At 40.2% G+C, this 12,810-nt stretch overlaps 2 protein-coding genes across 5 annotated transcripts in view; one reads left to right on the forward strand and one right to left on the reverse strand.

Moving 5' to 3' along the window:
• LOC119728190 (FGGY carbohydrate kinase domain-containing protein-like) overlaps positions 1-3,315 on the forward strand; it is a 43,777-nt gene extending 40,462 nt beyond the window's left edge. For all 4 annotated transcript variants that reach the window (XM_038200317.1, XM_038200315.1, XM_038200316.1 and 1 more), the window contains 2 exons: positions 1,612-1,706; positions 2,611-3,315. In XM_038200317.1, coding sequence (XP_038056245.1) covers positions 1,612-1,706; positions 2,611-2,757 — 242 coding nt within the window. In that variant the 3' untranslated portion in view covers positions 2,758-3,315. The remainder of the gene's footprint in view (positions 1-1,611; positions 1,707-2,610) is intronic.
• Positions 3,316-4,016: 701 nt separating this feature from the next.
• LOC119728189 (SCO-spondin-like) overlaps positions 4,017-12,810 on the reverse strand; it is a 35,904-nt gene continuing 27,110 nt past the window's right edge. The window contains exons 15-20 of the mRNA XM_038200314.1: positions 12,585-12,755; positions 11,184-11,354; positions 9,756-9,929; positions 8,195-8,322; positions 6,788-6,998; positions 4,017-5,531 (exon numbers count right to left, since the gene is read on the reverse strand). Of these exons, the coding sequence (XP_038056242.1) occupies positions 5,431-5,531; positions 6,788-6,998; positions 8,195-8,322; positions 9,756-9,929; positions 11,184-11,354; positions 12,585-12,755 (956 nt within the window). The 3' untranslated portion in view covers positions 4,017-5,430. The remainder of the gene's footprint in view (positions 5,532-6,787; positions 6,999-8,194; positions 8,323-9,755; positions 9,930-11,183; positions 11,355-12,584; positions 12,756-12,810) is intronic.

Here is a 12,810-nt window from a genome sequence, read left to right on the forward strand (position 1 = left end):
GTTACTGTGTTTGATAATAATACTGACCTACATGAGCAATGAGTCGTTCATCAATAAAGTTACTGTGTATTTTATAGAATGTTGTTCCCAACAGCTCTGTTGTCTTTTTATAGTATCATCTTCAAATTCTTTATTTTCAGCATCTATAATTTAAGAATTGTTTTTTATGTATGTCTTGTAACTATTTGAGGGTGGTGTTTTTATCTAGTACTTTCTTTTTCTTGAGTGCGGGGACTAGTAAAGAAAAGAAAATTATCATTTCAACAATATTCTACAGAAATAAACAATCAAACCAGCCTGATATTGATATTTCTGCATGCAGCAGAAACCGGGCATGCTGGCCCTAATTTACATGTCATTACAGCCATTCGGTAATTCAAACCCGAAACAAATTTGAAAACAGAGATTTCAAAATTATCCTAAGCGTATATATGACTTCATCCATGTTTGAGTCAATAATTCTTTACACAGTTAAATTATCATGAGATGATACTCATCTATTGTAGTTGTTATGGTTCGTTCCTGGATATCCTTTCCCATATTTTTACTATCAAAGTCTGCCAATTGCTGTGTTGACTGCCAGATATGAAAAACTATTTATGGAAAAGTGGAAACGTGTACCTGAGTTATGCAGTCAATGCTTTCAGGCTAGCGGTAGCAACAGCCAATCTTCTACAGATAAATGTTCAAGACATTGGACAGCTTTGGATATTAACAAGACTTGACAATGATTGTGTTGTTGGCGTTGCTGCTTAGCGTGAAGTGACTTAGGTTAAATCCAAACACATGAGCTACTTCCTATTCAAATTACCCGCCCTGAGCCACTTTGCAGTGCATTATTTACATTACAATGCTAAAGTAGATTTATTGTAATTTCCCCCGGTACTCAACCGAATAAATCAACATTTGCTATCAGAGTCCTTAAGCACTGTTTAGCAAAGAACGGCACATTTTATCCTATAACACAAACAATCTTGGAGAAGTCTTTGATAGTATGTTGCATGAGTACGTTTAAAACCAAATGCCTAAAATTCCCATGCAACTTTCTCACCAACAATTAAAGTGTGATATGTGATGTTTCCTTTTGAACTTGAATTTAAAAAAAGGGACAGTAAGGCCAAAAAAAAAAAAAAAAGGTCTCTGGTCAGACCAAAGTTCCGAAATTGATGCGGCAATGCGGTTTTTTTTTGGGGGGGGGCCTTTTTATTGGGGGTCCTCCATAATTTGCCTTGGTGCAATTTCCCTATTCCTCGGTACAAAAATTTGAGGTGCGGCAATAGAGGGCGCTGCTGTAGCTACCGCAGACAATTTGAAGAAAAAAAAAGGTTGACGCGCATGATTAAAATCGAGGCGCGCGCTGACCAGAGGCCGACTAATATTTTGTTTTGGCCTAACATATGACAAGTATAATTTTGCACGTTTTGAGTAAAACTTTGCAGATGTACTTAGCATGGGTGCTTTTTTTGCCAACTTTCACTGAAACTTCTTTTTGGAAGCTGATGGGGGATTCAAGGTTAGGTATTTTACAAACAAGTGCCTGTACCAACACTTGATAAGTTAATCCTTTCACCAGAGATGATTAGGATTTTATTTTTCCTTGCCCTTTGGCAGGTTTGCCGATTGTCCTTCCCAAGGAGAGCGAGTCGGTTCTCATCGGAGCATCCATTCTGGGCGCCCGGGCTTCAGGACTGTACCCTACTGTCCAGGTAAAAACTCCTAGCTAAACTTGATTGTATTCTGCCTACTCTTTCGAAAATACGACAGGGAAAGTCCCTTATACACTTGTTGTCTGCTGTGATGTAGTCCATTGCGGTGCTGTAGTCAATCACAAGTCCAGTCACAAGTAACTTGATGAATAATGATAAAAGATTGCTTTTGCAAAAGTTCATTTGAATAGTTAGTGATGTGACTTGAAACTGAAGGACTTGGGATGGACTCGACTACATAACACTCCACTGGTCCATGGCAAAGCCAAGGGTTCCATTTACTCCAAGGGCATACAAAACCGATGGCCCACAATTAGTTTTGTCCGACTTTCTTCGGAATCGTGCGGCAACTCGAAAAACTCTATCAAGAGTAAAATAGCAATTCATGTACTTCAAACACAAAGTTGTAAGTGTCTTGTTTCAACCGGCTCCATGTTGATCACGATTTGCTGGTAAAATAGGTCATTTTCATTTGCGACTCCACAACTTACGCCACCTAAAACAATTGCACAAGTAACGTCATACTTTGTTGCGCAAGCCACTGACTTACGTACCGGTACTATGAAACTTTCGTGAAATTGTCATAACTGAAATGTTGTGCTGTTGTGGCGCAAGTAGACTTAGCGCAATGGCGTAAAGTTTCGTGAAATCGGCTGCTGTACTACATTGTATTACATTGTATTTATTATTAAATATAGCCGGTTCAGTGATTCCCGTACTGGGATCAGTGATTCCCATGTATACACGGGAATCACTGAACCGGCTATATTTATTGTGTAAAGTTGCCAGATGGAGGCTCTGCATGCCTATGGCGGAAGCGTGCAGAGTGCGAATTTCAGGGACTAATGGGTTAATATCAGTTTGGTCTGAAATGCGATGCTTGTTTTTACATCTCACTTCCCAGGATGCAATGCACGCGATGTGCAAGGCCGGTGACGTCATCCAGCCCGACGCCAGAGTGAAACAGTTTCACGACAACAAACATAGGGTCTTTCTGCGAATGGTCGAACATCAGAGGGAGTACAGGCAAATCATGCAACAGCCACAGTAAATTTGAACACAGTTTTAATTCATTTTTAAATTCCTTAATAATTCGCTTAATTATATGCCAACAAACAGCAGGAAATTCGTAATTAAAATAAGTCATCAAGAATTAAAAACTCTTCAAAATTTTAATATTTGCTTATCCTTATATCCACCGTAATGAGTTCAGTTTCTCACATATTTACGAATATTGTATATATTTTTTTAAAACATCTCAATCTTGTGTACATATTTAAATAAGACAACTCTGCAGACATTGCACTTTAAAAATAAAATGGAAAAGTTTTTGGCAAACTTTCAATAAATACAAACATTAAATGATGTTAGTGAAGATAATGAGACAAGTATTGATTTCCAAACAGAAAAAAAATCTGAAAGAAACTTAAATAACTCAAATATTACAAAATAGAATTCAATCAGCGTATATGCATGCAACAGCTGTCAGAATCAGATTGTTTTTTGGCGTTAAATTTATTTTTTTTAAAGTTATTGCCAACTTAATAACGATAATTACCATTTAAAAACAGTAATAATATGAATAAATGAGAGGTTTGCGGTAACACCATGTGGAAACATCTCTTTTGTGAGTATGTGTGGTTTTGAAGAGAACCTGTTGGATTAACTGAACGTTTCGAACAGTGTGCTCTGTTCGTCATCTCCTGATGATGAACAGAGCACACTGTTCGAAAGTTGAGTTAATCCAACAGGTTCTCTTCTGAACCACACATACTCACAAAAGAGGTATTTCCACATGGTTTTACCACAAACCTCTCACTTATTGTTCTTTCTACCATGCAAACCTTTAAGTCTCAAGTAATAATATGAAGAAATAAGTGAAAGTATTGTTATCTCTTTTTATGTCAAGACTCTCAAAGTATCTAAAATGTATTGCATTTAAACAATTGCAAGCTGTTGTTTCAATTAAATTGACTTGAATTTAGGTTATTTTTTTTTTACATATACATACATTCACCTGTGCATTGTATTGTATTTGGACAAAACTTCACATTCCAATACTTGAAACCTTGTTTATAAACTTTGAGGAAGTGCAGAAAGAAATCATTGTTAAACAATTTATTCAATCTGAAGTTGTACATCTCCAACATTTCAGAATCTCTGAAATGTATATCTTTGTAACACGCTGCTTTGTTTCAAAATGATAAAAAGGAAGAAATTCATATAAAGTGTAAGACAATGTGCCTGTAATAAGGCAAGAATGCTGAAATGTCTGAAGAAAAAGTTAATGCTGGTTTCATAACGTTAAAATCAAATTCTTAAAGTTTATGTTTATAAAATAAATAGAAATAATTTTTAAATAAACTCTATACAATGTTTGCATTGATATTCCAGGCAATTAATGATCAATGCAAGTAGCACCATGAACCAATTAGAATATTTTAACTGATTAAAACTTTGTAAACTATATATACACAGAGTTGGGAGGTCAACATTTTGCATTTTGTTGCACTGGCCAATTGATCATGAAGAAAAATATTTGTTAAAAAGTAGGCAAGAGACCTTAAGTAACGTACACATATATACATGTATAAGGATGGGCAAAGCTTCTGGAATTGCATTCGTTCTGATCAGTGGCGTAACTACAGGGGAGAACGCGGGCACGTGCAATCCTGGCATGAACTGGTAACAGAGATCCCACCAATATATCAAAAAAAGCCTGAAACACTACTAAAAACCTGAAACCAGCCTTACCTTCTTTCAAAAAATGGGTTTCTGGATGTTTCTGACCAAATCCAGCACTTTTAATTTGTCACATATTTTGAAGAAAAAAAAACTGAGTACAGGTTAAAACCTGAAAAGTGGCATCTCTGTGGTTAAGATGCTATTTTCAGGGAATAAACTGACGTGAATCGGATCAAAGGTTATTGATTTTACATATTGCTACAGCTAAAAATTCCTCCCATATTTACCAATTTTTGTTTAAAGATTTTAAGTAGTTACTAAACTGTTTCAATAAATAGGATTTTTCTAGCGATTTTACCAAGAATAGGGCTGACAAATATGGCCTATACAGTAAAATTTCCCTGTTTAGTTCTCAATACACACATTTATTTGATCCTTGATTCAGAGTTTAACAGGACAGCCGCGCGCTCAGATTGGAATTGAAAGAGCTACGATCATCTGGAATTTGTTTGGCCAATCGGAATCAGGAATGCAACAGTCACAACCAATCCCCTCCATTTCACACTATTCCTGCTCTTCAGAAACAAGCAGCATCGACAGTTTTCAAAATCCATACCCTATGATGCATTACACGCAGAACGTTGCGGAGAGTATGGCCTTGTCCAAAACCAGCTTCCAGAGCTATGGATGTGGGCTCCGAGCATGAACAAGAGAGGGCGCTTTTTGCACTTTCGAATGCCCAGTGGATGGGACTCACTGCCTGCCCAAAGTGGTTCACGTCAGTCACACATGTATAGCATGAAGTAGTTAGTACACATTATTGATTTTTTTCTCAGTGTGCACGAAGCCATAGCATCTTTGCGTCAGCATCTGATCATACGCTTGAATATCTCCAACTTTGTAACTGTTCAGAGGGTACTTGTGCACAGGGTCCATTGTCGGGGTATTCTCTTATAGTTGTAAGGGGCAAAGCCCTGAAAAATAGCTCTAGACAGTCTTTGGGATGCGGCCTAAATTTCCTACTTTGCTGTCTTTATACCTAAAGGCAGAGAAAGTAAGTGACCACCACTACAGCAGTCATAATTACAGGACTGACGTGAAATACTGTATGTACCGATCCTCCAAGTAGATATTTCACAACTGAAAAACCAAGGGAAAAAGCAAAAATAGAATGAAACATACAGTCCATCTTGGGTCAATGTGACCAATCAGGTCAGTGTTTAACTGTATTTTCCTTCATGGCATGAAACAACTAAAGATTGTTATATCGTGTGCTTGGATGTTGGATTTTCACTGTTCTAGAACAGCCGCGTGTTTTGTCTATAAAAAAGCATGTCACACACTAATATCCAATTTTACGTGGATATCAGTTAAATCGCACTGCGTTCATTTCACACATTTCGTGGACGTACCCGGTATGAAACCTGCCGGCACGCTAACTATCGTGCAATGAGAACTGCAACGTCAACCCCTCAGTCTCGTGTCCAGCAGAACATCAAAACTTTCACTTATCAAAGGTTTCATCGTAGTGATTTAATTTGTTTCTCGCACAGTAATTTACAACCATTTTAATTGTTTAGTTATTGGCACGATATAACAAAACAATTGTTGACTGCTGTGATGTGGGATATGCCCTTTTAAACCCCCTCAGGGGGCATAGCACCCTTGACTTCTCCTTGGGTGCTATGCATCCCTCGGGTGTTAAAGCGTCATATCCCGCATCACAGCAGTCGGCAATTGTTAAATATACCTGCGTATTCTTCTGGTTGGGATCCCAGTACATCGGTGGTTTACTCCAATTATACTCTTGGGCGAGAGAGGCAAGTGGGATAAAGTGGCTTGCCCAAGGACACAACATATGACCTATACAGTGGAACGTTGCTATACCGAACACCGCTATACCGAACATCGTCCTTGGCTCCCGATTTTTGTGTACAAAATGTACCGAACATTGTTGTTGAAAATTGTCAACAGAAGAGTGACAAGTGGCTATTATTTCCCCAAGGAATAGAAGGGAAAGCCACCCATTGCTGTAGGTAGTAAGCTCAAAAACTGTGTAATTACATGACTCCATAGTTGGCACATGTTCAAAGTCGTCTTTCAGTAACTACCAGGCGTGCAGGGTGACGTTCTGAAGGGCGCTATTTGTTGAAAGTGAGAACCAGAGCACCAGCAGCTTAAAATCGTTACACCGAACGATCGCTGTTACGAACAATTTCTGTGGATCCTGTGATGTTCGTTATGGGGGTGTTTCACTGTAGCAGGATTCTAACTCCTGACCCTCTGACCAACAGTCACAGACATAATCTCAGATATGAAATGTACCAGGTATCCTCCAAATTCATGCAGACAAATTTTTTTTTTCAGAATTATAGTGAATGAATAAAGTGACTCACCATTGAATGAATATTCATCAGAGCTGGTCTCCCCATGCTGGTTACCAGCAATAATGCGCACCTTGAAGTCACCTTCAAATAACCCTGCTTTAGTCTGACCAGTATCTCTGATAGGTACGCTATGATGGACCCCCATGACGGTACCGAATGCCAGCCACTCATAGGCTGAGGCGTTGCCCTTGGGAACACCTTGGGTGGGGATCCGTTTGGCCTGGAAAAAACACACAGACACACCAACAGGAATTTAGCTATATCGTTTCGGTTTGCGGTAACACCATGTGGTTTATAACTACTGCTTAGAAGATATTTAGTTCTGAAAAGAACTTGTCCTGCTTATTATCAACTTTCGCTAAGAAGTTTTTGTTCTGATAAGAACAGTCCTGCTTTAAGTTCTAAAAGTCTTTGGTCTCAACGTTTCGAATAGCCTGCTCTAGTCATCGTCAGGAGAATTTAGCTGTTTACTGGTACCAATAGCAGGCGCAGATCCAAGGGTGGGTCCAAAAAAAAAACGAGTTCTGTCCCCCCAATTTTTTTTTACAGAAATTCATTACATATAATGCGAATAAAGTGGTACTTATATAGCGCTTTATACCAAAGGTCTCAAAGCGCATCACAATCATTACCCCTGTTCATCAGGTCGTGAGACCATATTTTGCAGTAGCTGGAGATCAGCACATTGTGGTCTCTACCTCCACAGGTAACCATTTATACTTTATACTCCTGGGTGGAGAGAGGCAATTGTAGTAAAGTGTCTTGCCCAAGAACACAAGCACCATGTTCCCTGACAGGGTTCGAACCCACGTACCACGGCACGTGAGTCGAACACAGAAACCATTGGACAACAGCGCTCCCCCTCATACTTTATCTCAATTCAAGCATAAATAAAGTCAACATGTGCTCCTTTCATTTGTATTGCATGTTTCTTACAAGCCACCAATTGGAATGGCATTTAGTTTTGATCCAAGTCTGGATTTAGATTCTGTGCCCCTTATACATGTACACCAGCCAGTCTCTGACAGGCGTGGTCAAGCCGCATATTAGCTTGAAAAGCACGAATAAGGCATGCTCCCAATCAGGGGTTTGGGTGCCAAAGTTCCTAAGATCGGACATGTTTCATCTTTTTGAAGCTGCCCTCTAACGCAGCAGCAGCTTGAGGTCGACCTGGGATTTGCTGGCGCTGCGACGGAACTAGCCTTGGTCAAGGCGTTCGTTGATAGTGTTCATGATGGTACCTGGCTGCCAAAGACATAAACACTATAGCCGCACACTATGCTCTATACGAAGCGCTATCAACGAACGCCTTGACCAAGGCTAGTTCCGTCGTGGCGCTAGCAAGTCGCAGGTCGACCTCAAGCCGGCCTTAGGCCTTCTGGTTGACAAGTTCATAGAAAGGTATGTCCCTGCTACCTGTACAACAAAGTAATCCGTGGTAGCTTCGTCACTCTCTGCTGGATCCCAGCTGACGTAGACGGACACTAGGCCAGCATCGGTCACGGATACAGAGAAGTTGAGGTTAGATGGAGGAGTCGGTAAAACTAAAAAGAGGAACAAAGGAATTCATAAATATTTTTACCTTTTTAAAGCTACAGTCCATCATTTGTAATTTGAGCATTTTGTTCGTTTGAAGCAACAAGAGAGTTCAAAATCTAATGAAGGGTACTGAGCTACTAACCTGATGAAGTTTTAGCTAAGCTTCAGCTGTACATTCCGAGAAAAACAGCATTCTAAGATCTCAATTTCAAATCAAAAGTTACTGAATCATGTTTTGAATTGTTTTGAATTGCAGCTATACGCGACATCGCGCACTGATCCGACGAATTATAACAACCGCGCGCGCGTGTGCGTCGTTCCAATACTTGTGCGCGCTGTGCTGAATAACAAAACGAACTACTAATTTAAATTTTCCTACGGTGCTTCTTAAGAATCACCGTTGGAAATGCCTTCTTTCGTTGATTACTTCAAAATGACAGCTTCCCAGAAAGAATAATTTCGCAGGGAGTTTAGTTCCCTTACTATCTTTCAACCAAGGTTGTTTTTCAGCAATAATTACGCCAGTTACTTTTTGGATGGCTGCAAATGATGGACTATAGCTTTAAGATGTAGTGCTTGATCTAAATGCAGTGGTGAAAATGAAAGTGTGATGAATGTGAAAGCTTCAGATTAGTTTCAATGAGCTGTCAAATCCAGCGAGACAAACATTTTATTGTTGACTTGAGTCACTGACTAGGACTCCAATCCAACTTGAGTCAAAATTCTTTTCTAACACTTCATGACTTGACATTGGAAAAAATAATGATTTGACATTTGGGAAAAATTGACTTGGTTACACCAGTTTCTTGATATTTAGGGATACACGGATTCAGACTCTGTGATAACAGCAGAACTCTTCAGTCAGTCAGATGAGCGTTCTCATTCGTAATGTCAACCATTTAACTTTCCATGGACTTCCTGTGGCACTTAATCACAGCAAAGAAGGTACTTTTAATAACGTACATGTATGTATGTGGGTTCCTCCACAAATGTGGGGTCCAAAAGCATGACATTTTTTAGTCCCTTTTACAATCTCTGACCTTAGCCCAAAAAGAAAATTGTGTTGCCCTCACATGAAAAACATCAGGAGAGTAAGTCAGAAAACTTTCAAATTTGGAACCTTGATTTTATTGGTGTCCTTTTATGTCATTTAGTTTGAAGAAGTGAAAACTTCAGGACACAACACATTCCTTTGTTCGATCCCGTTACTTCTGATTTGAATTGTGATGTGATTTTTTTGACTTACATCACTACAACTCTGAGAAAAACATTTTGAGAATTTCAATTTTCTTCCCTAGCTACCTGGGCATTGGTTGTCACTGTAGCACATGACCTCCCTGTACCCCTCCCCAGGCACCTAGACCCCCCCCCCATAGGCAGGGGAGGGGTCTGAACAATTCCTCCTCTTCATTTCTTGTTCCTATATTTTCATTCCTACCTGGGCATTGGTTGTCATTGTAGCACATGACCGCCCTGTACCCCTCCCCCAGGCACTCAGACCCCCCATAGGCAGGGGAGGGCTCTGAACAATTCCTCCTCTTCATTTCTTGTCCGTCGCCGCACGTAGCTGAGCACTGTGACCACTGACTCCAGGGTGTCCAGGCACCATCGACTATGTTGGAGAAATTTATGTTCAAGGACGCAATAAAACTCCAGAATGTGTTGTGTTTTTGTCAAAACCGCACTTTTATTATTATTATTATTAATAATTTCTGGTAATGAAACCAAGGATTCCTCAAAAGCGCCCTAGGCACTGTAGCTCGCAAGCCTGAAGAAACCTGTGGAGAGAAGACAATGAGAAGAAGTTACAGTTTTAGAGGTGGGAGGAAAAGCCCAGAAGAATATTCTGGGGAAAACCCATGGAATTAGGCAGGGACTGAAAACCCAATCCACATATTGGCCCAGGCGGGATTTGAACCCGGGTCACAGCGGTGGAAGGCGAGGAAAGTACCGCTACGCCAACCTGACTCTCCCATCTTTTAAAGATAATTTACAACATTTGCAAACATAAAAAAAACTACCAAATCATTATGAAATACCTTACATGTACTTGACTGTAAGTGAATAATAGTCTCAAGCATCCTGTGAAATCATGGCACCTGGTGTGCTGTCATTTTCAAGAAAAATCAATATTCGTATAAATTTTCAACAATGGTAGGCCTAGCATCGTTGGAAAAACTGATTTTTATTTTTTTCAAATACTGCCCCATTTAATTTAGTCCCTAATTTGTTTGCAATTTGTTACACATCCGCAAACGGGTGCAAGCCAGCTAGTCTGGTTCCCTGACCTGACAATTCCCCTACGTCTACAAATTTGGTTGAAAGACACTTGTCCCACATCACAACAGTCAACACTTGTATTTGTTATATCATGTGCTTGGATACCGTAATTTCATTGGTCGAGAACGGCCTCGTGTCGAGTCTGTAAAAAGCGTGTACAAAGGTTAACCTCACATATAATGCACGTTGCAGGCCGCGCGTGTAGAACCTGCACGCGCGCTCCAGACCGAGAACTGCGTGCAATGTGCAACTGCTCATAGCTCCGTCCAAAGCCAGCAGTATTATAAAGGGTTACACCGCACTGGCACTGATATAATGTATTTATTGCATCGTAAGTTATAACCATTTATCGTTTTGACTTCTTGGCACGATATAAAAAAAACAATTGTTGGCAATTGTTTGACCATGCATCTTATACAATTAAAATATGTTCTTTCTTCATCTTCTCGAGACAATGCACAATTTTTTTTAAATATTTGAATCGGAAATATGCTGTTTGGACATTCGGTGGCTAACCAAATATTCAATATACCGGTACAATATATTCGACACATGTCAGCCTATAATGACATAATGGTACGGATACCTGGGCATGGGGTGCCAGCACACAAGGTGGATGATTCTATGGGTCCCTGGCAGGGCTGACCGCCATGGCGTGGGCTTGGGTTGGTACAGGCCCGGGTACGGTTGATGATGGCTCCACCACAGGTGACTGGGCATGGCGTCCACTCACCCCAGGAAGAAAAACCACCGTCGACTGTGAAGGTAAAGAGGGGGTTACAGAAATAACGAATCAAAGAAGGTTGAAACAAGAAATGAAAGAAACTTGAGAGGCATTTGAACCTCAGATCTCAGCTATACAGGGTGGTCCAAAAAAACCCGGGATGGCATACTTCCACTACCTTGAGACTCAAACCACCTGTACCAATTGATGGAGAATCCTTTGTGAAGAATTATGATACCAAGATCTCCCGATAAGTCGGTCTAGTAGTTTTTGCTGCAGAGCCTATTTTGTGAAGCACCTTTTTCACATGGGTATTATTACATTACAATCCCTCTATCAATGACAATGTAAGTCAAATCCCTGGGCGTAGTTTAGAAATTCATCGGGACAAAAATAACCCCCAACTTGCTTCACAAAATAGGCTCTAGAACAAAAACAACTGGACCGAATCGGGCGATCTTGGTTTCATTTTTCTTCTAAAAAGATTCTCCATGCATTGGTATTGGTGGCGTGAGACTCAGGGTAGTAGAAGTATGTCATTCCATTTTGGGTTTTTTTTTTACCACCCTGTACAGACTGGATATGAATTTGTGACTGGTGATTGGATAATAGAGGTCCCATTCGGGTAGCTGGCCATGTGCTGTGTCCTCAGGCAAGCCACTTTACACCAATATGCCTCTCTCTCATGGTGGTCAAACTCTGGCAGTGTTTTGCATATCATTCACACTATTTTGTGATACACATTATTCGTCCCCATGGGTTGGGTGGATAGGAATGTGGGTATGCATGAGGAAAATGTTTCGCTTAGAAAACTTCTTGGTTATTTCATGACAAAGAATCTGAGAGTATAACATGGTTGGGGGGGAATAGCTTAAAATTACTGATCCCAAGTTGTCGGCTAATTTTGACTACCTCACAACATGAGGTAGAGGGCGAGTTGTCCAAATTAGCCAACACTAGGGAACCAATATTTTTGCACAACTCACTGTAAAATAAACCATGCTGTATTTGTTTTATTTAAAAGACCTCATACACATTTAGCATTATTAAAATTCCACAAAATTCTGTGGCAAATCTCTCCCAAGTAATGCATATGACCATTTGATGCAATATGACCAATTGGGCAATAGTACGTGTCACCTGTGCAGGGTAGCTGCTTTTTCTTACCTGACAGTTTGAATATCGACCAATGACAGTAGAACTTTTGACTTATGAATATGTATAAGGCATAATAGTAGATATGCAATGAATACTTGACTTTACCTGGGCAGTAGAAGGCAGCACACAACCGTTTCTCTATGTTTGGTCCAACGCAGGGGTTCCCGCCAAACGCCGGGGTGGGGTTGGTGCAGTCTCTAGTCCGCTCGGTCTGTCCTCCCCCGCAGGACTTGGTGCACTGGCTCCATGATGTCCACAGGGAGTAACCACCGTGAACTGAGCATGAAATCAAACATCTTTGAAATGCTAGTTCAGACTTGAATTAAGTGGG

The sequence above is a fragment of the Patiria miniata genome, unplaced genomic scaffold (assembly GCF_015706575.1).
Source record: "Patiria miniata isolate m_02_andy unplaced genomic scaffold, ASM1570657v1 HiC_scaffold_20, whole genome shotgun sequence".
Classification (NCBI taxonomy): Eukaryota; Metazoa; Echinodermata; class Asteroidea; order Valvatida; family Asterinidae; genus Patiria; species Patiria miniata.